Source organism: Nerophis lumbriciformis, linkage group LG34, assembly GCF_033978685.3.
Source record: "Nerophis lumbriciformis linkage group LG34, RoL_Nlum_v2.1, whole genome shotgun sequence".
Classification (NCBI taxonomy): Eukaryota; Metazoa; Chordata; class Actinopteri; order Syngnathiformes; family Syngnathidae; genus Nerophis; species Nerophis lumbriciformis.
This window is the reverse complement of record NC_084581.2, coordinates 848,831-876,352: the sequence shown is the minus strand read 5'-3', so window position 1 is coordinate 876,352 and position 27,522 is coordinate 848,831. Positions and strand designations below refer to the sequence as shown.

The 27,522-nt window shown below is 39.3% G+C and overlaps 1 protein-coding gene across 15 annotated transcripts in view; it reads right to left on the bottom strand.

Moving 5' to 3' along the window:
* epb41l2 (erythrocyte membrane protein band 4.1 like 2) overlaps positions 1 to 27,522 on the bottom strand; it is a 94,557-nt gene that overhangs the window by 26,555 nt on the left and 40,480 nt on the right. For all 15 annotated transcript variants that reach the window (XM_061929925.1, XM_061929931.1, XM_061929934.1 and 12 more), the window contains exons 2-13: positions 26,501 to 26,716; positions 26,241 to 26,408; positions 22,450 to 22,683; positions 12,140 to 12,244; positions 12,021 to 12,063; positions 10,112 to 10,187; positions 4,051 to 4,147; positions 3,857 to 3,981; positions 3,703 to 3,790; positions 2,961 to 3,113; positions 300 to 397; positions 47 to 219 (exon numbers count right to left, since the gene is read on the bottom strand). In XM_061929925.1, coding sequence (XP_061785909.1) covers positions 47 to 219; positions 300 to 397; positions 2,961 to 3,113; positions 3,703 to 3,790; positions 3,857 to 3,981; positions 4,051 to 4,147; positions 10,112 to 10,187; positions 12,021 to 12,063; positions 12,140 to 12,244; positions 22,450 to 22,683; positions 26,241 to 26,408; positions 26,501 to 26,701 — 1,561 coding nt within the window. In that variant the 5' untranslated portion in view covers positions 26,702 to 26,716. The remainder of the gene's footprint in view (positions 1 to 46; positions 220 to 299; positions 398 to 2,960; positions 3,114 to 3,702; positions 3,791 to 3,856; positions 3,982 to 4,050; positions 4,148 to 10,111; positions 10,188 to 12,020; positions 12,064 to 12,139; positions 12,245 to 22,449; positions 22,684 to 26,240; positions 26,409 to 26,500; positions 26,717 to 27,522) is intronic.

Sequence of the window (27,522 nt, the reverse complement as noted above, 5' to 3'; positions counted from 1 at the left end):
CTGGTCAGACAGTGAAACATGTAGTGCATTCTTCTGTGTGTGTTACCTCCGTCTAAACTACGGCTGATGCGTTTCGATGAGGTGCGTTCAAAAGCGGGTGCCGGGCGGTCTATGAGGGTGCTCGCCATGCGCGTTTGATTCTGTGTGCGTCCGCTGTAACGGAACTTAGAGCCCAGAGTCAGGAAACGGGCCTTGGGAGGTTGTTCTGGAGCGTTTAGTCTAAGAAATGAAATGGACAGACGTGATAGTGGTACATCACAATTATGTTTCGTAGAGTAGTTCTGAATGTTTTTTTTTACCTGAAGAAACTGTGATTCTCCACGCAGACCTTCCACAGCCTTTTGGCCGAGCGATGATTCTGGAGTTTGAATCCCACTGTGCTCTCAAACTGCTCCGTCTTTACAGGAACAAAGAAACAAAACTAGTTAGCTTCAATAACGATGCACAATGAATGCATGGGACAAGTAGTGCACAGCGGAATAGAACCTTCACACCGTAGATCAGTTTTTTCTGTTTTAATAAAATCGGCGGTTAACTTATTTTTACATTTATATGACAGTTAAGACATCACAGTGTTACTTAAAACACTCTGTATAAGATTGGGAGACTCTACTTCATCCAGTGGGGTCCCCCAAGGATCAGTTCTTTGGCCCATCCTGTTTGCCCTTTATATCCTCCCACTTGGTGAAATATTTAAAAAGCATGGAATCTATTATAATTTTTATGCAGACGACTGCCTAATATATTTTCCAATCTCTAAAAATGACCGTACCGCCCTGAAACATCTACTCGAGTGTTAAAAGGCGTCAAAGCCTGATTGGGTGGGGCCTCTGGATTGGCAGACTGGGGTGGTGGTTCCTCTATTTATCTCACATGTCACCCTGGACATAAACTTTTTGAACTGCTGCCATCAGCCAGGAGATACAAGACAATAAAATGCCGGAAAACCGATTTAAGAGCACTTTTTACCCGAGAACAATAGTGTCGCTGAACACAAGACAATAATGACTGTGCATGTGAGCTGTGTGCTTGGTATTTTTATGCATTTGATGTATTTTTATCTATTTATCTATGTTCTTATGTTTTTATGTGTTATTATGAATTTGCACTAAATTAGTTTTTGCTTACAATTTCGTTGTACAATGTACAATGACAATAACGATATATTCTATTCTATTCTTAAAGGGGGTAACTCGACGTTGTGTTTTCCAACTATTGCGGGATCACACTCCTTAGCCTTTCCGGTAAAGTCTATTCAGGTAGACTGGAGAGGAGGCTACGCCGGATGGTTGAACCTCGGAATTAGGAGGAGCAACGTGGTTTTTGTCCTGGTCGTGGAACTGTAGACCAGTTCTATACTCTCGGCAAGATCCTTGTGGGTGCATGTGAGTTTGCCCAACCAGTCCGCATGTGTTTTGTGGACGTGGAGAAGGCATTTGACCGTGTCCCTCAGGAAGTCCCGTGGGGAGTGCTTAGAGCAGGGATGGGCAAACAACGGCCCGCGGGCCACATTCGGCCCGTTGGTGCCTTTAATCCGGCCCGCCAAACATTAAAATAGAATTGAGCAAAGATCTGTTTTGAGAATTGCCACAATAAAACTGATACTAGACTTGGACGCACTGGCAAAAAAGGGTGATCAACAACACTGCTCGTCTAAAAGACAATGTAAGTGTTAACCCTTCAATACCATTTTTATGGTTCTTTGATGTTCTGATATGATATTGTTGAAAAATGATTAATTATGATTAAATTGTCCATGTTTGAAATGCCTACTCTTAGTTCCAACAGATATGATATGCTTTGAAATGCATCATGTGCTTACCTGGTCCGTCTGTCAAATTTCATAAGCCAATGTGGCCCCTGAGCCACAAGGTTTGCCGACCCCTGACTTAGAGAGTCGGATCGGACTGCCTGATTATGGCAGTCCAATCCGATCTCTGTATGACCTCAGATTTTTTTAAAGTTTTAAACAAGGGAAACATTGAAGTTGTGCTGTTCGGTAACAGTGACTGTTACCGAACAGCACATCCTAGACTAGGATTTTTTTTAGTAGCTCTGTACATCCAACAGCTTCCAGCCTTGTAGTTTTAAGTTAGACAAACAAATCAAAGGCGTTGTTAAATCGAGTTTTTATCATCTTCTTCAAAGATCAAATCTTTTTTGTCTTTTCAACAATTTGAACAGGTCATGCAAACTTTTATCTCATCACTTCTTGACAACTGTAAATCACTTTTGGTCCAGAACTATGTGGCAATTCCTTGTATCGGCTTCCTGATTGTTTTAGAATTGACTTAAAAATGTTACTGTTTTTTTAAAGATTTGAATGGACTGGCCCCAAAGTACATTGCAAACCTCATCCAAATGTATGCTCCAGTTTGTGCATTGAGGTCCAAGGGCCAGTTCACACTTGTGGCGCCTGAGACGAGACTTAAGACTAGGGGAGACAGGGCATTCTCTGGTGTGGGCCCTAAACTATGGAATGTTCTGCCCCCTCATGTCAGAATGGCCTTCATTGTTTAATGTGTAAAGTCTCGTCTTAACCACTTTTGTTTTTTTAATTGTGAGGTCCTCTGTGTCTTTTATTGTTTTATCCCATTTTATTGATTGACTTTTTACTTATTTTTTGTGTTATTATTATCATTATTATTTTATTCTTTTTACTTTTTAATTGATTTTATTATTTTTATATATTGTTATTTTTATTTTAAATGCTTTTGATGACATTACTTTTTACAGTTTCTTATGTGCAGCACTCTCGAAACAAGTTGATTGTTAATAGTGCTGTATAAATAAAGTGGATTTGAATTTGGATTTTGAAAAGAACATTGCTTGGGTTTGACCATGGAACAAAGCATTCTTATTGCCATTATTTCCTGTGGGGAAAAGGGATTTAGATCCAATCGTAGCTCAAGCAGCGTTTCGTGTTGTCCATTAGAGGTTACAGCACACAGAGTACACACCTCTCCAGGTCTGATCTTGATGTAAAAGTTGTTCCTCTTGTAGGAGATCTTGAGTATTTTGGGCCAGGCAAAGCGATTTATCCGCAGCCTGTCCTTGTAGACCAGGAGTCCATTAGCACACACTCCCAGCATGATGTCCACGCCCTCACAGTCCTGCAATGACAAAATTGATGCATTAAAATGATTGAGCGTAAAGTACCAGCTATTGATTCCTGCAGAAACATGTACTATCCAACGTAACGCGGTTAGCAGACAGGCTAACGGCAAGCAAAGCTTTTAAGTCCAAGGCCATCTGGTAATGGTCAGTGGGGTATTGATGACCGGGCCTAAGTTAACACATGAGAATAACTAATGAAGGGGGGTGGCAATAAGTGGGATAAAAGACACACACATCACAAACAAACACACACACATGGCCTTGCCGTGCTGTTAGCAGCTCATTGATCTCTGCTTTTCAGTACTTTGTTTAACTGAGAAAGGTCATAAAAAATGCACCCATTGCTTCCATTTATCAAGAAACTGTCCTCGTCACGTGAGTGACTGTCCTCCATTTTCTATTTAAAGGACTCCCATGCCGTGGACATCATGCATGGGAATGCGCCTGCTGATGGGCTGCCATCCCAGCGGGGAGACGAGTACTATTCCCATGGCCTCTGGTCAATGTTTGCACAGCTGACACACACATTAGTTAAGAGGCTGTGCTAATGTCAACGCAGAGTAGCGGGGGTGGATGTAACCGTACCTTAGCGTGGTGCAGGTCCACCCCGTACATGGACAGCTTCTTGGCATTTTCTAGAAATTGGCAGTCGGCCTGTGCTGGTGTCATTCCCCTGCAAGTACATTTCATTTTACATGTCTTAATTTGTATTTCAAGTGTTTTTTTAGCAGGGCCTCACTTGTGGGATTTGTGGAGCTCCAGAATCTTCTCCTCCATCTCTTTGCTCTGATTGGGGGCAAAAGTCAGCTGGCTGATGTAGTCCAGAGGACGAGGTTGGTCGGGTTCGTAGTCACCAATTTCTGCCTGCAGACCCAGAAAAGGGGGGTCACACAATATGCATGTACGCTCATTTTATGTGCACGTGCACTGTACCTGCAGCGTGTAGGAGCCCAGCAGAGCGTGAGTGACAAACGAGCAGGGGAGTCGACCTGATGCCACATCTTCACGTAGCTGCAGACACAACAGGTACCTTGACAAGGAGACGTTTGCCAGTTATTTTGTGCAAATGTTATTGTTTGTGCCTTTAATAAGTATCGTTTCTGCAAGAAGATCAAAGCTGAAACTGCAAACGCTTTCTTCTAGACAACCACAACATATCTCTAATTGTGTATGATGGTGCAAACCGTAAAAGCTCCAATTAACACCTCTACTTACTGACTCAGCGTGTTGCCTATTTCACTGGGGTGTTGTGGTCTATAAAAAACAATAACTGCCACGGTCTCTAATTTGTCAATTATTGGTATCGTTTTTAAGGATTTGAAGCATCATAAGTGGCCCACATCCAGCTATATAGAGCTCAGCATGCGCTTTAAAATGTTGGTTGCATTAATCAGCTGTTGCTAGCATATTACAATAGTCATACAATCAACTCGTCGTCAATGTGATATTTTTGCAGTAGTCTGCTGCTTAGCACTATTACATCATTGTTGGTGTCGCTGCGCTGTTGTAAAAATGAGTTACATGTCTCTTTCCACTTTCTCATGCAATCCAAACCATTATTGAAGTTAAAAATCAAAACAAACATATTCCAAATGACATACAGTAAACCCACGTTTAACGCTGTTAATTGGTTGTGGGCCTGATTAATTCCACAAAGTAGATATTATTAATTACAAATTTTGTATTTTCAGCTAGTGCATAACACCTTTATAAAACAACCTTCAAAATACAGTGTGTAACCTTATGAGGGCCCTCTACACATGAAATAACACCCAGATAGTCAACTACACTAATGCCAATATACTAATGCTGCCTGACGCTGAACCAATAAGTGGCCATGATACTGAACAGAAGGCTCTGATTGGTTTGATCTCATCTTGGGGCCATAGTATTGTAGTATTGATATTTTTAGAATTTTGGATATTTAGCCATTTTTATGACTAAAAAAATGCTTAATTTAGGCCAAAAATATGTAGAATATGCTGACCTGCTCCTCTGTGTGCTCTGTGCACTACTGTAGATAAATGCATGCCTGTGATGCTACAATTAGCATGTGTGGTATAGTATACAGTAGGAATGATAATTTTACAACAACTCACTATTCAATTTGACTATTTGATTCAGAATCGATTCCTGATTCAACATAATTCTCGATTATATCGATACTCGCAATATGTTATTTGGTATAAATTGATCTAAAACCTTTTCCATACAAGATAGAGGTTACAAAACCTCCCTTTGTCTGCTGATGTATGACGTACTGTATATGCGCAGCAAATATGCGCTTAGAGGCCCTAAAAAATGTCCATCCATCCATTTCTACCCCGTATTCCCTTCGGGGTCGCGGGGGGCGCTGGAGCCTATCTCAGCTACAATCGGGCGGAAGGCGGGGTACACCCTGGACAAGTCGCCACCTCAACGCAGGGCCAACACAGATAGACAGACAACATTCACACTCACATTCACACACTAGGGCCAATTTAGTGTTGCCAATCAACCTATCCCCAGGTGCATGTCTTTGGAGGTGGGAGGAAGCCGGAGTACCTGGAGGGAACCCACGCAGTCACGGGGAGAACATGCAAACTCCACACAGAAAGATCCCGAGCCTGGGATTGAACCCCAGACTACTCAGCACCTTCGTATTGTGAGGCAGACGCACTAACCCCTCTTCCACCGTGCTGCCCTCGGTGGCAGAGGGGGCAGCACGGCTAAAAAATGTATTTGTAAAAATTGATTCTTGCATATTTTTAATCGATTCAGAATTGTAATTATTAAGAATCGCGATTTGAAGTGCGTCCATTTTTTTCCAGCACCTCCAGTACACAGCATAAAAAGTGTTCAAAAAGGCAAAGTTTGCTGTATGTTTATAATGCATCAAACTGCAACCACACACATTTACAGTTTGAAATTAAATCTCCTAACAAAAATAAATTTGAGGTTTTTTTTAGTCTTTTTCCATCGTTCTAACCAATAACAACATCCGCATCTCCTCCTCTCAGGAGGCCTGAAGCCCACCATCATCTGGCGGAGGATTAAACATTTGTAGTGCTTCTTTGTTTGTTGATATTTTTTTGGGGGGGCGGGGGGTCTGGATAACCTTTCAACTAATCCTCGATATGGCAAGCCCAAAGTCAGTTATGTAACATCTAAATTTGTTGGAATTCATTATCTTAAAGTGACTGACGGGATTCAGACAACCCCAAGGGGGAGTCATTTGCATGTGTTTGCCTGTGGTGCTGGTTCTGGATCCTGGTTACACAAGAGGAAAATCTTTGGGAAAAAAAGCAGAGGAACGGACACTTGCTGACAAGGAGGCTTAAAAGGGGTGGCCGTCCTCTAACATGGGATCTCGTCACTGGGCAAACACAATGAAAGACTTCTGGCCTTTTGGGTTTTAAAAAGGGGGTGTTAGAAAAGTTACCTGGAGAGAACTTACACTTACTTACTCCTTAGGCCTGATCTACTAAGATCCAAATAATAAGCACTAAATAGGATGTACAAAGTAAAAAAAAAATTGCGAGTACTGTTAGTGAGCTTGTTGCGGGTGATCTACTAAGACTGCTTGTACAGTTAATAACAAGAGCAAAAGTGGTGCAGACTGTCCTATTTAAATTAGTTTTTTACATGTTCTACACAACGGGTACACTCCACATTCATGACATCATATGCTCCAAATGTCCACTCTGGGCTGTTTTGATATGTTGTGGAATATGCAGCAGACAAATATAACGTGAACCACCTATTTTGGGCAATATAGACTACAGAACCTATTCTTAGCATGCCAAAGGTGTGCTCTGGGAGGCGCTGCTGTTGTGATGGTGCGTCTGGAACACAAATGAAGTGTTCTCTCTTGATCGTATATCTTTGCAGCACGATCGCCTCCTTTCTCACACCATTTGTGCTTAACTATGCCAGTTTGCATGTACTTTCTAGAGGTGCTAAATATAGACGCAACACAGCAGTTTTAGTCTTGATAAATCACAATGTGAGGGCGAAATGATTATATTTTCATCTCCTCCTAGTATGGTGTGTATTAATAATCAGCATACATTCTGCATATACGTGAAGACAAACACGCTAAATGGTTTGCACTATTTTTCTCATTTAAGAACGCAATCTTTTGTGCATGAGCTTTAGTGTTTAGTAGACGCAAACCTTTAGTGGATCAGGCCCTTAATACTCACTTTACTAGCACACATCAGAAAAATGTGAATATAAAAAATATGTTCAACACAGGAAGTCAGCAAACTAGTAATTGCTGAGACATGGAGAAAGGGTATGATTGAGTTTTAGTTTGAGTTTATTTCGAACATGCAACCATACAACATGATACATCACAATTTCCAGTTTCTCTTTTCAACATGTTCGAAAAGGAGTAGGAAGAAGCAGAGCTTATTTAATCCTACCCCTTTTCTTTTACATAACAGTTGCTAAAACTTTTGTTCACTTCATGTTCTCAATTTATTCACAACATACTCTATAAGTAATCACAATAAAAATAAATAAATAAATAATAATTGGTGAAGTAAGTCATATTTCATATGATGAGATAAGTAAGATTATTTTGAGAATGAATGGATGGATGAAATAAATTGAGAATGTTTATCATGGTTCTTCTTCTTTGTACTTTGTAAACACTTTAAGTTTGAAGAGTTTCTTGAAGTGGATCATATTAGTACATTGTTTGATTGCTTTGCTTAATCCATTCCATAATTTAATTCCACATACTGATATACTGAAGGTCTTAAGTGTTGTACGTGCATACAAATGTTTTAAATTACATTTTTCTCAGACATTATATTTCTCCTCTTTTTTTGAGAAGAATTGTTGTATATTCTTGGGTAGCAGGTTATAGTTTGCTTTGTGTATAATTTTAGCTGTTTGCAAATTCACTATGTCATGGAATTTCAGTATCTTTGATTCAATAAATAAATGATTTGTATGTTCTCTATATCCAACATTATGTATTATTTTAACTGATCTTTTTTGTAACACCATTAGTGAACGAAGTGTACTTTTGTAATTATTTCCCCATATTTCTACACAGTAACTCAGATATGGTAACACTAGCGAGCAGTAGAGAATATGAAGTGATTTTTGGTCTAGAACATGTTTTGCTTTATTCATTATTGACGTGTTTCTTGCTACTTTATGTTGTATATTTATTACATGAGATTTCCAGTTCAATTTATCATCAATCATTATACCTAGAAATTTGGTTTCATTTACTCTTTCCATCTATTTGTATTTGTGTTTGACTTTCTCTTCTACTGTTACCAAATAGCATTATTTTAGTTTTACTGAGATTCAACAATAGTCTGTTTTTGTCAAACCATCTTTTTAATTTGTTCATTTCTTCTGTTATTATTTGTATTAGCTTCTGTGTGTTCTCTCCTGAACAAAACTCTGTTGTATCATCCGCAAATAATACTAACTTTAAATCTTTTGTAACTTTACAAATGTCATTTATATAGAGATTGAATAATTTAGGTCCTAGTATTGATCCCTGAGGTACACCACAGGATATATTTAGCGTTGTAGATGTGTGTTCGCCTAACTTCACGTATTGTTTCCTGTTCGTTAGATAACTTCTTATCCAGTTTAAGACTAACCCTTTGATGCCATATCGTTCTAGTTTTTTGATTAAAATATTGTGATTAATTGTGTCAAATGCTTTAGTTAGATCCATAAACACTGCTGCCGCACATTTTTTTACTATCTATTGCAATGGTAATTTCTTCTGTAATTTCAATGAAAGCCATTGAAGTTGAAACATTAACTCTGTATCCATATTGGTTCTCTTCGAGTATTCTATTTTTGTTTGTGAAACTCTGTAATCTGTTATTGAACAGTTTTTCAATGATTTTAGAAAATTATGGGAGTAAAGAAACAGGTCTAAAATTTCTAAATTGGTGTTTGTCTCCAGTTTTATAAATTGGTACAACTTTAGCTATTTTCATTTTGTTTGGAAATGTACCTGTTTGAAATGATAGGTTACTAATATACATTAATGGTCCTGAGATCTCTTCAATAACCTTTTTTATCGTTTCCATATCAATTCCGTTACAATCAGTTGAAGTCTTAGATTTAAATTTGTTCACGATTAAAACTATTTCCTCCTGTGTCACATTACTGAGGAACATAGAGTTGGGATTTCGCTCTATGGTATCATTATAGTCCTCAATTGAAACTGGGTCTGGAATCCTTTCTTCCAATTTTGGTCCAATATTTACAAAGTAATTATTGAAGCTTTCAACTACTTCCTCTATGTTGTCATAATTTTTATTTCTGTCTAAAAAGTATTGGGGGTAATCCCTCTTAGTGCCATTTTTAATAATGCTATTGAGGATGCCCTATGTTGCTGTCATATTATTTTTGTTCCTGTCCAATAATTCACTGTAATATTGTTTTCTACATGATCGTATTATGTTTGTTAACTTGTTTTTATACTTTTTGTACTTAATTTCTGCCTCTGTAGTCATTTGTGCTATAAATGTTCGATATAGTGTATTCTTCTTCTTACAAGCATTTTTTAATCCTTTTGTCATCCATGGTTGATTATTCTTTCTCTGCTTTCTACTGAGTTGTTTCCATGGACAATGTTTGTCATAAAGTATTATGAACTTGATTAATTAAGCTCTGCTTCTTCCTACTACTTTTCAGACATGTTGAACTGTGCTGTGCAAGTATTAACGTCAGAATCAGATACAGTATATTGGCCAAGATGTTTGACACACAAGGATTTTGACTTGGTAGACTGTGCTCTCTTTGTTCCATGTGAAATTATGTCACTTTGTCACTTTGTTCCAAATAAAGCACACCATCTTTATTTGGAAGAAACTGATCAATGGTAACATATCGTTGCATTTGCATTAACAAGTCTTTAATTATTAGACACCAATACCTAATTGAACATTAGCCACCAAATCTAGACGTAAATAAATCATCTTCAATAGTGGTCTTACGTTATGTGGGTGTGATGTAGTGTGTTTACCTTGTGATATCTTCAGACAACAGTGAGGGGTCGGGGGGGTAAAACTTGACGTTGAATGCAAATTGCCAGTTGTTACCTACAGAGCAGGAAGTGACACAAGTTAAACTACGGTACATGACCAAGATAGAGGAGAAAAAAAATAGGGGATCATTCACGGGAAATCTCTGAGAATTTTTGTGTGATCGGGGTCGCTTCCATCCATCTGACCTCATTCCATCTATCCTGCCTCCTCCCATTGGTGTGTGTGTGTGTGTGTGTGTGTGTGTGTGTGTGTTGTGTGTGTGTGTGTGTACTTTTCGGCGGGTTGGAGCGAGGGCAAAGAGCAGCTTTTGGACGCTGCTAAGCCCAATGTGTCTCGCACGCAAGCATCAACACACACAAATAAATACTTGGCGGGTCCGGTATTGCGTAACATTATTTTGGCTACATCGAAAAGCAAAGTGTAATAATCTTCAATGTGGTCAAGAACAAACTGACCTGGAGGTACTGCTCCACAAATGTTCCCATAGGAAACATCGTGAGTTCAATCCCCGGCCGAGTTATATCAAAGACTATAAAAATGGGACCCGATGCCTCCTTGCGTGGCACTCAGCATCAAGGGTTGGAATTGGGGGTTAAATCACCAAAATGATTCCCGAGCGCGGCCAGCGCTGCTGCTCACTGCTCCTCTCATCTCCCAGGGGGTGGAACAAGGGGATGGGTCAAATGCAGGGAGTCATTTCACCACACCTAGTGTGTGTGTGACTATCAGTGGTACTTTAACTTTATTACACACTAGCTGTTGGATTGTAACGTGTATCTTAGTTGTAGTTTTCATTACCAAATTTGGAGGGGCTGAAATCACCATGTAAAATCACTAATGCTAAACGATAGAACGTCTATGGCAGTGATTCTCAAACTGTGGTATGCAGGCTCCATCTAGTGGTACGCCAAAGAATCACTTAATTATGTGCAATTAATTGTATTTGAGTCATTATTTAGGTACAGTGCTTTATTTTCCTATATTCAAATACCTACTTGTGATGTGACCTCTGGTCTTTTTGTCTTGCATGACAGCTTTACAACAAAGTTTTGTGCTCATTACTCAAATGTCGAGGTTTTGCGAATACGATGATTCAAGTATTGACTTCAAACAAAAAGTGCTTGCCTCAGTCTGAGGTTTAAAGTTAAAGTTAAAGTACCAATGATTGTCACACACACACTAGGTGTGGCGAGATTATTCTCTGCATTTGACCCATCACCCTTGATCACCCCCTGGGAGGTGAGGGGAGCAGTGGGCAGCAGCGGTGGCCGCGCCCGGGAATCATTTTGGTGATTTAACCCCCAATTCCAACCCTTGATGCTGAGTGCCAAGCAGGGAGGTAATGGGTCCCATTTTTATAGTCTTTGGTATGACTCGGCCGGGGTTTGAACTCACAACCTACCGATCTCAGGGCGGACACTCTAACCACTAGGCCACTGAGTAGGTTGATTGGTCCACAGTTTAACAGCTGTGACAAGAATTGTGTTGGCCTAATGAGGTTCTATTTTAGGTCTTGTGTGCTGCAATCAATTGAGTTACCTGAGTTTAGTCATTACATCATGCTGCAAATTGGCCTTGTGTTTGTGCGAAGGCATCCAAATCACAACTTCTGATAGTTTCCAAAATACTACAAGGACATATAAAAGTCATGATGGTGTTAGGTGTCAGCAGACTGTAATTAAGTGGTATCAAACCTGCCATTATTGTGGTGTACATAAAACCCAAATGTGCACCGTTCACACATGGACACACCCACACAGACCCACATGCTATATACATATTTCAAAAATACACTTTTTTCTTCTAAAATAGAATATTTTCATAGCACCGTCCACTTGAAACAGTCTGTAAAGTATACATCACATTATTTGCAAAGAGCAAACTTACTGCGAATTTGTCTTTTGATTTCCTTGGTGGGATCCAACCAACACTGGAGGCAAAGAGCAGAGAGTGACATATTTCAAAAAAATATTTGTTATTTGTTATTAGTAAAAGTCACACAATACCTTCTGCTCATGGTGGTCCTTGTAAGTTAGACCAAAGTAGTCTTTCTCCAGGAGATTAAGATGCTCGCACACCTTGAAGAATAAGAACAGGCCCTTGGCACGTTTCTGTTGGCAAGGAAGAAGATGGGAGAAATAATTATTAAAAAAGACAAACAAACATATTAAATACAATTTTAAACAATTCAAAAAATAAAAACACACTGGAATACATCATGACTAATTGTAACATGGCACATTTATGTTAGCTGCAAATATAATTATTTTTATTAAGTACACGTTATATAAAATTAATAATTGTAAACTTTATTAAATTAAATTAAATTAAAGGGGCCATTTGCAACATTTACACAGCCACCTAGAGAGCGCTAAATTTCCAGTGTATTTTACACAGCATATTCCCCCTTCACGGCTTGTAGAACGTAATGACGTAACTATGTACGTACGTAACATGTGCATGCTCATTAGCTTTGGGTTTAGCTATTTGGATAGTTAATGTTAGCTGTCATTGAATGTGTATTATATCATAACAACAACATGACTGCAAAGTGTTCATATTCTTTTGGACTGTTTTTGTATGTGTGCACGCGCTTCCTGCACATACGTGTTGATGAGACAGGGTCAGTGATCGTTTTAAACACCCATCATTATATTCAGGCCGGTAAAAACATTTAATTAATAACAATTTAATAATTACAAATATCCTATGACTATGGGCTTTATCCCACTAATTTTACTTTCTTCCACAATCATGCCAGGGAATCAATCCCGCGCCCTTTGCTTCCAAAAGCAAAAACTTATACTACTACACTGCTAAAAGTTAAAGTTAAAGTTAAAGTACCAATGATTGTCACACACACACTAGGTGTGGCGAGATTATTCTCTGCATTTCACCCATCACCCTTGATCACCCCCTGGGAGGTGAGGGGAGCAGTGGGCAGCAGCGGTGGCCGCGCCCGGGAATCATTTTGGTGATTTAACCCCCAATTCCAACCCTTGATGCTGAGTGCCAAGCAGGGAGGTAATGGGTCCCATTTTTATAGTCTTTGGTATGACTCGGCCGGGGTTTGAACTCACAACCTACCGATCTCAGGGCGGACACTCTAACCACTAGGCCACTACTACTTTGTATCGTATTAATAGCGTCTGAACAGGAAAACGCTAGGAATAAGTTTGCTGTAACATTTCCTGTAAAGCGCCCTGTCATTTATTATATTTCATATTTTACAAACTCATTTTGATTGTCAAGTATATCTCAGCCGTGCATTGATTGGCCCATTATCGGTTGGCCTATATGGAAAACTCTCTCGACTCCCGATGATCAGTCCACCTGTGGCGTAATGGCTTAATGAATTAAAGAGCAAAGCATCCAATCACAGTTCTAACAGGACATTTTAATGCTGCCCACAGCCTCTTAAGCGCATGAAATGTGCAGTTTGCTATATTACTAACTTTTATAGTTCATTTCTTCAACCTTTTATGAAGGGAATAAAAGGCAAAATGTAATACAAAACCCCAAATCAGTGAAGTTGGCACGGTGTGTAAATCGTAAATAAAAACAGAATACAATTATTTGCAAATCCTTTTCAACTTATATTCAATTGAATACACCACAAAGACAAGATATTTAATGTTGGAACTGAGAAACTTTTTTTTTTTTTGCAAATAATCATTAACTTAGAATTTAATAGCAGCGACACATTGCAAAAAAGTTGGCACAAGGGCATATTTTACTACAAAGGCACGCTGGTATAAAACGTGCAGAATGTGGCTTGGCATTGTCTTGCTGAAATAAGCAGGGGCGTCCATGAAAAAGACGTCTAAAACCTGTATGTACCTTTCAGCATTAATGGTGCCTTCACAGATGTGTAAGTTACCAATGCCTTGGGCACTAATACACCCCCATACCATCACAGATGCTGGCTTTTGAACTTTGTGCCTATAACAGTCTGGATGGTTCTTTTCCTCTTTGGTCCGGAGGACACGACGTCCACAGTTTTCAAAAACAATTGAGGCAGGCTCTAGCACCCCCCGCAACTCCAAAAAGGGACAAGCGGTAGAAAATGGATGGATGGATGGATGGGCTCGTCAGACCACAGAACACTTTTCCACTTTGCATCAGTCCATCTTAGATGAGCTCGGGCCTAGCCAAGCCGGCGGCGTTTCTGGGTTTTGTTGATAAAGGGCTTTCGCTTTGCATAGTAGAGTTTTAACTTGCACTTACAGATGTAGCGAAGAACTGTAATTAGTGACAGTGGTTTTCTGAAGTGTTCCTGAGCCCATGTGGTGATATCCTTTACACACTGATGTCAGTTTTTTTATGCAGTACCGCCTGAGGGATCCAAGGTCACGGGCATTTCCGCTTACGTGCAGTGTTGATGATATTACGGACTGTAGATGGTGAAATCCCTAAATTCCTTGCAATAGCTCGTTGAGAAATGTTGTTCTTAAACTGTTTGACAATTTGCTCAGGCATTTGTTCACAAAGTTGTGACCCTCACCCCATCCTTGTTTGTGAATGACTAAGCATTTCATGGAAGCTGCTTTTATACCCAATCATGGCACCCACCTGTTCCCAATTAGCCTGTTCACCTGTGAAATGTTCCAAATAAGTCTTTGATGAGCATTCCTCAACTTTTTCAGTCTTTTTTGCCACTTGTGCCAGCTTTTTTGAAACATGTTGCGGGCATCAAATTCCAAATCAGCTAATATTTGAAAAAAATTACGTCCAGCAGTTCGAACGTTAAGTGTCTTATCTTTGCAATGTATTCAATTGAATACAGGGTGGAAAAGGATTTGCTCATCTCTGTATTCAGTTTTTATTTACGATGTACACAACGTGCCAACTTCACTGGTTTTGGGTTTTGTATTTCCAAAATGCAACAAGTAAAATAAAATAAAAAGACTACTGGCATTTATTTACTCAACTGCCGAGATAACCAAGCATCCAGTTGGTGTACACTGTTAAATCCTGTGATGTACCGTATCAACCTTAATAGTCCACAGTATATTTGTACATTATTTTTGCATTTCCATTTCTAGGGGAATTGTTCTAAATAAATAAATGTAACACATTAGCATGGTTAGAAATACAAGAGAACATATTTTCTCCTCTTATGTGCAGCTTACTTCCTGTCTAAGCGTCTATCTATCAATGCATCTCTGTCTCCAACATAGTTCCTTGAGGACTGGCTTTCAGAGGGGACACATTCCATCAAGAGTGACCATAAAATCCTCCACACTGAGCAATGACATTTAGCACACATTCACGCTGCACACACACACGCGCACACACACACACACACACACACACACACACACACACACACACACACACACACACACACACACACACACACACTCAAGCATGCACACATGCACGCACGCAGCATGACAGAGACACATACCACAGACCGTCTGGTGCAGCGTGCTGAATTTGAAGGGAATGGGAATAAAAGACTGCCTCTACTTTTTTTCCAGTAGAAAACATCTGCGGTATGTTCTTCTACTTGGTGGAGCACACAAGCGCCTTTTTGTATGCAAACGTGCTTTACACTTGAATTCAACTAAGAGAGCGCAACCTTTGGGTGAGACTGAGTTTGTGCTGACGTGCCTTCAAGCCATGCATCACTTGCTGCTGAATGTGAGGATGCAGAAAAAAAACCTTATCAATAAAGTAGTTTGACCATATCAGAAATAATCATAAAACATAAACACTAGCATTTATTCACTCCACTGCAGAGAGTACCTCTCCTGGCTTTCGTGGGCTTTTTCTGTGATTGTTGCAGAATTGCTGGAATTCCCTGAAAAGTTGCAATATTTTGATGGAATGGACAAATGGAGGCTTCTTTTTGAGGTGCAGTGGTTATTCAATTGTAGGACACACCCAGCAATTAGTGTGTATTAAATTAATTTATGTGTATTAGATTTATTTGTGTGTATCAGAGTGGAGGCCACTATATTGTATTGAGCAATTACGCAAGAAAATGTTTGTGATCAGTAGGTAATAAGCATAGAAAATTAGAGATGTCCGATAATGTTTTTTTTGCCGATATCTGATATTCCAATATTGTCCAACTCTTAATTACCGATTCCGATATCAACCGATACCGATATATACAGTCGTGGAATTAACACATTATTATGCCTAATTTTGTTGTGATGCCCCGCTGGATGCATTAAACAATGCAGCAAGGTTTTCCAAAAAAAATCAACTCAAGTTATGGAAAAAAAATGCCAACATGGCACTGCCATATTTATTATTGAAGTCACAAAGTGCATTATTTTTTTTAACATGCCTCAAAACAGCAGCTTGGAATTTGGGACATGCTCTCCCTGAGAGAGCATGAGGAGGTTGAGGTGGGCGGGTTGGGGGGCGGGGTTTTGGGGGGTTGGGGGGATATTGTAGCGTCCCGGAAGAGTTAGTGCTGCAAGGGGTTCTGGGTATTTGTTCTGTTGTATTTATGTTGTGTTACGGTGCTGATGTTCTCCCGAAATGTGTTTGTCATTCTTGTTTGGTGTGGGTTCACAGTGTGGCGCATATTTGTAACAGTGTTAAAGTTGTTTATACGACCTGTATGACTGTTGATAAGTATGCATTGCATTCACTTGTAAGTGTGAAAAGCCATAGATGTTATGTGACTGGGCTGGCACGCAAAGGCAGTACTTTTAAGGTTTATTGGCGCTCTGTACTCCTCCCTACATCCGTCCGTGTACACAGCAGCGTTTTAAAAAGTCATACATTTTACTTTTTGAAACCGATACTGATAATTTTGAAACCTATACCGATAATTTCCGATATTACATTTTAAAGCATTTATCGGCAGTCCGGTAGTATCGGACATCCCTATAGAAAATGAATGATAAGTGAAAAACCCACAAGTGATAGGATTGTAGAAAGTGGTGTGTGCGTGTGTGCTGGTGTTTGTTGGCGGTCTCAAAATGTTAAAGTTTAATCTCTGGAATGCATTGTGCATCTCTTCCTCTGCTAGCCCCACTATGCCACTGTGTGGATGGATGGATGCTTGTGTGTCCAAGCGTGCGTGCGTGTGCGTGTGTGAGATTGTGTATGTGTTTAGGACAATAGCAGTTGTTGCAGTTTCAGCGTTCTCTGTTGGGAGGACAAAGCTGCTTCTGTCCAAACAACGGTAGGCACAGGCGTCGACACACTGTAGATTTTGGAAAATGGCTATGAGTGCCTTAAATTAAAATGAAATATTATTATACTCTAAAATATAATCACTCTTGTGTGGAGGAGCCTGGTTAGTTCTTTGAGCTTTATCATTTCCATTATTTTAAATGTCCTCTATTATGGAAAACTGACTGTTTGATGATAATGTAACAGGAATGCATGTCCATGCAACCTGTTTATGAGCACCAAACATGAGAAAAGTCCAATCGCTTCACTTTTGAGAGAAGTGGCGTGCCGATGCATTGTGATGGAAAGACCTCCTTTCTCAGGCTTTAAATAAAGCTCTGCCAACTCTACGTCAGCCACTTGCAGACGTGGGCATGTAAGTTTGATCATGTATGTCACATGTATGTGATATATGGCATCTATTTATTACGTTAAAGTCGTTACAAAGTGTATAGAGTGGAACCTCAGGATGAAAGTGTCAGCTTTACAAGTTTCTCAGGATAAGAGCTGTCTCTCAGCTAATTGTTATTGTTAATCACTATAGACAGTGATTTTAAACGTGACAAACAAGTCAATGTCGTTTTAAAATTGTGTTTTTATCATCTTCGTCTTTTAGCAAAAGTAAAACCGTTTTTATCTTTTATAACCTTTTTGAACAAGTCGTGCATGCTTTTATTTCAAGTCGCCCGGACTACTGCAAAGCACTTTATGCTGGCATTAGCCAAAAAGCTCTCTGCCGGTTGCAGTTAGTCCAGAACGCGGCAGAACGACTTTTAAATGGGGGCCAGCAAATGTGAGCATATAACCCCAATTCTTGAGACTTTGAACTGGCTCCCTGTTCATTTTAGAATTGATTCTAAAATTTTGATGTTTGGTTTTAAAGTTTTACATGGACTGGCACCACATTATATCTCGGACCTCATCCAAATTTACACTCCCACGCACGCTCTGAGGTCCGAGAGCCAGCTCCAGCTCGTGGTGCCCAAGACGAGACTTAAAACCAGAGGAGACAGGGCCTTCTCTGTGGTCGGCCCTAAGCTCTGGAACACTCTGCCCCTCCATGTTCAAGCTGCTCCCACAGTGGAGTGTTTTAAGTCTTGTCTTAAGACCCACTTTTATTCTCTGGCTTTTAAGACTATGTGAGTTGTGTGGTCCTCTGTTTTTAAATGTTTATTTCTATTTATTGTTTTAATTGGTTTTACCCTTTAAAATCGTTTTTAATCATATTTATTTTGATATTGGTTTTATATTTATTTATTTTGTTTTTATTCAGTCATTGGTAGAGCTAAGGATAGTATTGGAATCTTGTTTTTAATAATTTTCGTGCAGCACTTTGGAAACATTTTTGTTGTTTAAATGTGCTATATAAATAAAGTGGATTGGATTGGATTGGATGCTTTATGTAGCGAGCAAAATTTCAGGTTACGAGCTTCCCAACCGCTGGTTGGCTTAGAGAATGTCACAGTGAACCCTGTAAAAACACGACCAAAACATCTGGTCTTAATTGTTAGCATTAGCTTGTAGCTAGAGATGGACATAACTTTGTTTTTCCAAGTACGTGAAGGAAGAACATGAGCGTGAAGGACAGTGCTGGGAAGAAAAAATGAATGATACTCATTGAATTAAAGATAGACATCATCAAAAACATGAGGGCGTGAGCTAGCTAACTTGGTGACGCAGTTTGTGTGTAGCACTGCTCATCTGCACCATATTGAAGCCGAATGAGTCGATAACGCCACAATCTATTGTATATATATTTTTTTAATATATTAAAATACCGTAATACCTAAACGGCGGTTATCCATCCAAAAAAATATGTAGAAGCAGCTGATGGTGTGTTTGATGGAAAAGCAGTTGGAAGGAGATACCGTAGAAGTCCACTCTACAAGGTAAATACTGTACATTATTAAAACTTAGAAAACTTCTGTAGTTGTTTGCGGACTACATTCTATTGTATGGGTATTAATGCAATAGTTGTTATCCAAAAGTTTGTTTTTCTTTTTAAAATGCAAGTTATATGTTAAAATTGTGATGTTTTGGGCGGCCAACCACCAATTAAATTGATTTGAATTCATTCAAACTCTGAGCTGCAGTACACGTTTTTCAAGGCACGATCTGTACCTTCCGCGCGCTGTTATAGGCTCCATTTATTTTTTTTGTAACACGGTTAACGAATGTAGCGCACATTTGTAGTTATTTCCCCACATTTCTGCACAATAACTCAGATTTGGAAGTTCTATAGTAGCGAGCAGTAGAGAATGTGAAGTGATTTGTTAAACCAAATATTGTGTGCTTTTTTCCATATACAACAACCTATCTGGACTCGATAAGAGAATCGATAAGGAATCGGTTCGATAAGAGGATTCGATAATAGGCTCGAACTCGATAATTTCTTATCAAACATCATCCCTACATACAATAGTCTAAAAGAATCTAACGCCTGTGCTTAGTGGTGAATAGCAGATGTAAAAACTAATCTTGTGGGGACTTCCCTCCCACATAATCTTCTAAATGTGTGTTCTCCAGACAAGCCCCCCACACCCCCCCACCCCGCACCATGCTTTACATTTATCCCCTCAGACCCACCCAAACAATGTAAGGGGCTACTTCAACAACTTAGGAAGTTTAAATAGGTGCTATAACATGCGCCCACATACACACACACACACACATACAGATCCAATTAGTGATGACGTTTTTGATTAAGATACTCGCATAAACACAACAATCAAAAAGCTCATTATATTTTATAACAACACTTGTATTACTTTCAACACTCTACTAGTACGGTTTGTTTGATCAAGTATGAACGCAATCATCTGAACCCTGGTGTTGACCAAACAAGCGGGCCGAGAACATGGACCTCGGCATGCAGTTTGGTTCACTTAAACTCAAATGTAAACTCTACCCGCACTAGTGTTAAAAAGACAGAATGCAGAAATGACAACTACTGTATGTCATTCTTTTGTAATACAGTGACCTGCGATGTCCTTTATGCCAGCTAAGACATTGATGCATTTGGAGTTTTTATGCAAAGATTTGACCCAACTTTGACAAAGATTACAACTGTACTGCACTGCAAAACTGCAAATATATAGTAGGGTACTAGGGACCGAAATGCATGTTTATTAACAGAGATAAACTAGCTATGTAATGCAATATTCTCTGAGGATTAGAAAAACGGGACTACAGACAGACTATTGAGATGCGTTCATTTCAAGCCTTTGTTCTGAAGTTTCTACTTCGGTTCCTTTCTGCTGAGTGTCTGACTTTGGCTTATACATATATGGATGTATACTAAAATTCATCACTGTTGCCCTTCACAGTTAAATAGAATTGTAATGTAAGATATTTTTCAGTACCTAGCGGGAAGAGTATCTCCAAAACTACAAAAATGGCAGACACAACGTTTTCGTCAGCGTGAGGGAGTGGGATGTGGACCAAAGAACCACCATTACATGTTATGTAAACAATAATTAAGTGTTTTAAATGTACATTAAACATTTTTTATAAAATAACCCCTTTAAACTTTAAATGTATATGCTGTAATCTCTGTTATTACAGGTTGCTTATTAACGTAAATTGAATAATTCACTCCCATACTAATGTTGTCTATAAATAGTACTAATAGGCCTATCCTATTTATTTACTTTTATGAAAATTAAAAATAATTTGGGGTCTTACATTTTATTTGTATGTGAAGTACATGCCCCTATCCTTCAGCAGGAAAACATACTTTGTTGTAAAAGTATGATCACCTTCTGTTTTGCCTGAAAGCCCAGTTTGAATCTTGCTCTTATAATCCGCCATATTGACAGCCTCATTCATTCATTCATTCGAGCATTCATTTTTTTATTTCTTGCATCTTACTTGTTGCTAAAAAAACAACAACTGGAGCCTTCTTCTCAGAAAAGAGATGGTAGCCACATGCAACTGCTGCTCACATTTGCCCCCCAATGGTGACTCACACTGAGTACTATAGCGCTTCTTAGCATGATTTTTCTCTTAATAGTCTGATTAGCAAGATGTCACACTTACAAGCAAACATGATATTGGTGCTGACAAACAGAACAGCCAGTAAGCCACGCCCCTCAGCCTCAGTGGACACACTCTGAAATCACATCATGTAGGCATTGTAGTACCGGTATATGCTCTCTGCCAACCTCCTCACCCTCTGCTGTGCCGAGACTATTAGCTGAACCTATGTGCGTCATTCCTTCATGTTGTTTCATGCTCATCCGCCTGCTCTGATGCCTATAAAATAAATACGTCCGTGTTTACTTTGAAAAAAAAAATTAAACAGGACTGTTTTGTCAGAATGGGTCAGTAAGAAATTGGATTAGTTGTGAAACTTAGACGAAAAAGACAACATTTTTGCAACATTACTATTTTGACTGAAGAAAAAGACATACAAAAGGTAAGATAAAGTATTATTGTCAATGTCATCTAAGAACACTGGTGTGCATTGACATAAATGCTGGTAAATGCAGCTTTTCTAATGCAGCATTGTGCGCCACACAAGGTGTACCTAATGCTGTGGACGGTAAATCTATATATTGTTTACAAAGTTTATTTTCAACCATGTCTAAAAAAAAGATATTGGTGATGTTCATCTTTGTATATTTGACAGTGTAAATTATCAAAAGATAAATTATGATACTTTTGGAGAGGGTGGGGCATGGAGGGTTTCATTTGCAATGTAAAGGAAGCGCCTCCACATATGAACATTTTGCAGAGATACTCAGAAAGAAAGTTATAAACGTGAGCGTGGAACAAAATTTACACAAAACTTACACTACAACATATCGAATACATATAATCTAGACCACAAGAAAGTGTGTCAAATGTAGATTAGAACCCTCATAGTTACCTTTAAAAGTATATTTTTAAAAGCTTTTGGTGAAACTTAAACAAGTAACCGAAATGAAATGGGAAAATAAAATCCATATTAAACCCAGCAGACGCCTTTTATATTTAAGTTAGGTCATGGAATATGTCACAAAAGCAGCCCAAACCAGACATTACTTTATGAATATGTTCTTCACTGTATAGACTTTGGTCACATGACCATGAATCGAGCAGCACAAGTTATTGATGAACAATCAAACAGGTGTTGAATTACTCATGGAGTATAATCAAAGCAGTATAACGATGTAATGTGTTGTGCTCGTCTTACTTCAACCTCGCAGGTGAAGTCCGACCCATCCAGCAGGGTCACGTGGCACACCACCAGTTTCATCTTGTTCTTCCTCACCAAACGGAGCGGTGACTGGAAAATGGAAGTTTGGCCTTGGCCTCTGTCCTTTTCTACCTCCTTCTTGTCTTCCTCCTTCTCAGCTACTTCTTGAGTCTCCTCTGTGCTCCCGAGACTTTTCTGGGCGCTCTCCTCCACTTTTTCTTCCCCGGCGGGCTGTTGTAGCAAAAAGAAAACAGTTGGATGAGAGTCTTCTCAGCACTGTGTCTGTGTTGGCTTCTAGAATGGTGCGGGTGTTTGTTTTCGGTTCGCTGGCTGAGAAGTTGATGTCATACTAGGGTGGGCCTGGGTGGCTTATTGTGACCACTGGATAAAACACAAGAGTCTGAGTGGGTGTCTCGTCCAGAAAATATGCTGTTTATAACTTTTCTTCTGCACAAAGACCAATCTGTTTTCATACCTTCCCCTTAGCGCTGGTTTCCCTTGTGGTTTTTCACTGAGCCTGTTGCAAAATGCACGCCATACAGTAATAATTGAAGGTACTCAAAGCCACAAAAAGTATTGTTTTTACGCTTGAATACTGTACAGCTTAACATGTCCAGAAAGGAGTAGGTAAATGCAAAACTTATTTATAAATTAATACTAAAGTTTATAAATATATGTTTTAGCCTTTTTATTAGTTTATTTAATAACAAATGACATGATGACATCATGTTACCACCACTGAAAGAATATCAAGAACAATATTGTTTATGTACTTTAAATGGGAACTGCTCTTTTTTTTGGAATTTTGCCTATCGTTCACAATCACTATGAGAGACAATAAGACAAAAGTGTTTATTGCATTCTAACATGTAAAAATTGTCTCGTTCTAGGTAGCTAGCAATGCAGCTAAAGGGAGCAATCAATTATACCGCTAAATCACTTCAAAAATGCATTCAAAAACTGTCACCAATACTTATTTTAAGTTCCGTAACCTGTACAATAACCAAACTGTAGCGACATTGTTATTGTAAGAGCGAACACTCAGTACGTGTCCATGCACTAAATTAGTCCGACTTCTCAAATAGTTCGGCTCTAAATAAGCCTCCTACAGCCCATGGAAACACCTTAATCCGATCATGTTCGGTTTTTGAAAAGTCAGACTAATACACCTGGATTATGCGATTGGAAACCAGATCTCTCGAGGAGGTGGGGTGTGCGGCAGGAGAGGACCCTTAGTATCATACAGGGAGACTGTTCATTTGCATCATAAATTAAAAGAACAAATATTTTGAAATGCATCCAAGGTAGAAAAAAAGAAACAACGTTTTTTAAGAAGATACCTAAGGAAATGTAGAATGCCGGCTTAATTCGGTCGCCCGAACAAAATACGGATGAGATTAAATAGAATGAAGCAGGTATATTAAAAGCGTACACAAACCTCTTCACGCTGCATTTGTGCGCAGCCACTGATTCACTTTCCGCACATTTGGCAAGATTGTCCAGAACAATAGCAACCTTTCTCTGGATATCAGTCGGGGCACGTACGGTCTTTTCCTTCGAATCTAAAACTCCTTACATCAATAAAAAAAAACCTCTTCCGTCGATCTTTCATTGCATCCACCCTGCATCCGCCTAGATACATTCTTGGTAGTAGCATCATGTTCGTAGCGCAATCCAAGCTCATTTCTTGATGCTGTTTGCTATTTAACATCAGAATAGCCATTAGAGACATAATATTTGTAATATGTGCCAATATTAAAGCGGACATTAGTTAAAATAAGTTATAAGCATCAGCAAATGGCTAGTGTGACATCATAGGTCAACCAGAAAAGGAATTAATTTAACCGAGCTCTAAGGAAATAGTGATTTTGATTGATTGATTGAAATAGCATATCTCCAAATTCAACATTTGCAGCTTCGAGTCGATTTCACCTCACTATATCACCGTCTTCCATCTGCTCCAATGTTTCACCCTCTACTTTGTGCTCGCTTCTAGAAGCAGCAGTTAATCCTTCCTTCATTCAGTTTCAAAAAGATAAGGTTGTGAATCCTCATTGGAGCCAAGTAAATAAGACCATCCACAAAACTGCACATCCTTAAGATACGGTCCATAAGCAGCTTGAAAACGGTCTGTGAAACATAATCCATGCAAAATTTAAACCGAAGTACCACCATTATATGTTATGTAGAACAAAAGGAAGTGTTTTAAAATGAGAAAAGAACATCATAATATGACCTCTTTAAAATCGTATAGATTTATCAGTCTCCAATTCATGTGAGGAAAAAAAAGTTCAGATACATAGACACACTAAATCTTTTATGTTTTTTTATTAGATAGGGGCAATATCAGAAATACATTTCCATTTGTTTTTTTAAATGATCATATGCTGAAAACAAAATATATATTTTTTCTTTTTTCAAACACTGAATAAAAATTGTAACTTGAAAATGCTAAATTACGATTTTAAAGACCCAATTGTAAAGAATATTTTTATATTACCGTATTTTCCACACTATAAGGCGCACCTAAAAACCACACATTTTCTCAAAAGCTGACAGTGCGCCTTATAATCCGGTGCGCCTTATATATGGGTTAATATTAATATTAATTTTCATAAAGTTTCGGTCTCGCAACTACGGTAAACAGCCGCCATCTTTTTTCCCCGTAGAAGAAGAAGAAGCGCGCGGTGCATGCTGGGATATGTGACGTTTCATTTCCATTTGTGTGTTTATGTAAAGACCCCAAAATGGCTCCTTTTAAGTGTGTTGTCTGTCTAATTATAAATAATGCAGACGAGGCGTGTTAACTGAGTTCTCAACGTTTACTCACAGCGTGCTCATAACCACATTCTAACTGCCAGCATACAACAACGCTTCTCAGGGCTACCGCGCATGCTCGTCACTATCGTTGCATGCTGGGTAGTGTAGTTGTTATATTTGCTAGCTCATAACATCACATTAAGAGACACGCTTACGCGCTTAATTCAATACTCGCCGTCATTCCGGGTGGATTGACAAAAGACCTCCAGCCGCTAGATATTGGTGTCAACAGGGCATTCGAAGCTAGACTGCTAACTGCGTGGGAACAGTGGATGACAGAAGGCGAACACACGTGACGTTCACCAAGACAGGGAGACAGCGCCAGACGACATACGCCACTATCTGCCAGTGGATGGTAAATGCCTGGGCTGATTCAGTCTCATCTGTGGTCCGAGCTTTCAGGAAGGCAGGAATTGTCACTGAACTAATAAACGGCAACGACACTGACTCCATTAATGACGACTTCGACGAGCCGGACATGTTGGATGCCGTATTCGCTCAACTGTTTAATTCGGACACTGAAGAGGAAGAATTCGAGGGATTTGTGAATGAGCTATAACTTCATAAAGTGAGCTTTACATTTTTATTTAGTGTGTTGTGTTGTGTGACATTAACGTTTGAGCAACGTTGAGTTATTGATATATTGTTATTGCTCTGCACTATTTCACGTGTTACTATATTGTGATTGCACGTTTGATTTACGTAACACGAGTAAATCAGCTGTTTATTCATTTTGGGAGTGAACGGAGTTGTCAGAACGCTGGTTTGTTATCTATTAATAAAGTTTGACTGACCTATCTGACTGTTTTGTTGACATAGGTGCGCCTTATAATCCGGTGCGCCTTATATATGAACAAAGTTTTGAAATATGCCATTCATTGAAGGTGCGCCTTATAATCCGATGCGCCTTATAGTGCGGAAAATACGGTATACAGTATTACTATTTTATGTGTATCGAGGATTTTTACCTCTGTGTCAGCGCTGGCGTTGGAATGGGACTCGGATTCTTTTTCCTTCACTTGCTCCTTCTCTTCCACTTCCTCTGCGTGACCGTTGACTTCAGGGACGTGCGCCTCCTCTTGATTCACCTTACTGACAGGCTCCTCTGTGGGTGGGTCCTCCTTGGTTGGGGAGGTCTAAACAACACACCATTTAGAGATTGGAGCCAAGGTGACAACAATACATAAGTGTCTTGTTTAGAGAACACAAAATAGACATGGATGCGCACCTGGCTTTGAGACTTCTGCTTCTTAAACCATGTTGGCAAATAGCGAGTAATTCCTTTGCCCTCTTTCTCCTTCTCCGTCTCACCCTCCTCTACCACTTCCTGGGTCTCCTCTGTGGCCTTCTTTGATTGGTCGAGCCGGGCAGCTGACTTTTCCTCCGCGTTCTCCTTCACCTCCGTCTCGGAGCCTGCCTCTGTTGTCATGGCGACACGTTAAACCTGAGGAGGAGGAGGAAGAGGCGAGTGGTTAATGAAGAGTGAGGTTTTGTAAAAAAATAAAAAAAATAAAACAAAATACACACATTTAGATTATTTTTTAAAACATATGTAATACTGTAAATTGTTACTATATCATACAAAACAAAAATGTGAAAATAGTTATGATTTTTATTTAATTTCAATGCATTTTCAATAAAAACAGCGATCACATTAGTCTGCTGTCATATTTGCTTGGTTATCACAGAGAGTACAGATATCAAGATGATTTTTTTACAGCACTCTAACTCGGTTTTTTATTTTATTTTAAATGAGACACCTAATTTTCTGGCATGCACATGGTTTTAACAGAGCACAAGGCAGGACAAAACCAACAACTCAGGGCACGACTGAACAGCGAAAAGGGGAACACATCTTCATTGGTTTTACCCCGCAGCTGTGGCTAACACACACACAAGCACCCGTGCATGCACACACACATCAACCTAAATATCTTTGGCAGTCCTATGCGCTGTGAAACAGACACATTTGGACAGTCAGCACACAAGCTGACCATGACGTCTTTCAAGGGCGTTGTGCAGCGGGAGCATCTACCTGAAACTCTTTGCATGTTTTGTATTTGTTATTATATCGTGTGTGTGTGTGTGTGTGTGTGTGTGTGTGTGTGTGTGTGTGTGTGTGTGTGTGTGTGTGTGTGTGCAAACAAACAGCTTCAAGGCCGAGGATTAAAGCATGACTCACTTCATATTAAGCCATTATTATCATCATCATCATCATCCACTGTCCGTTCAAGTGTTCTCAGCCTAACC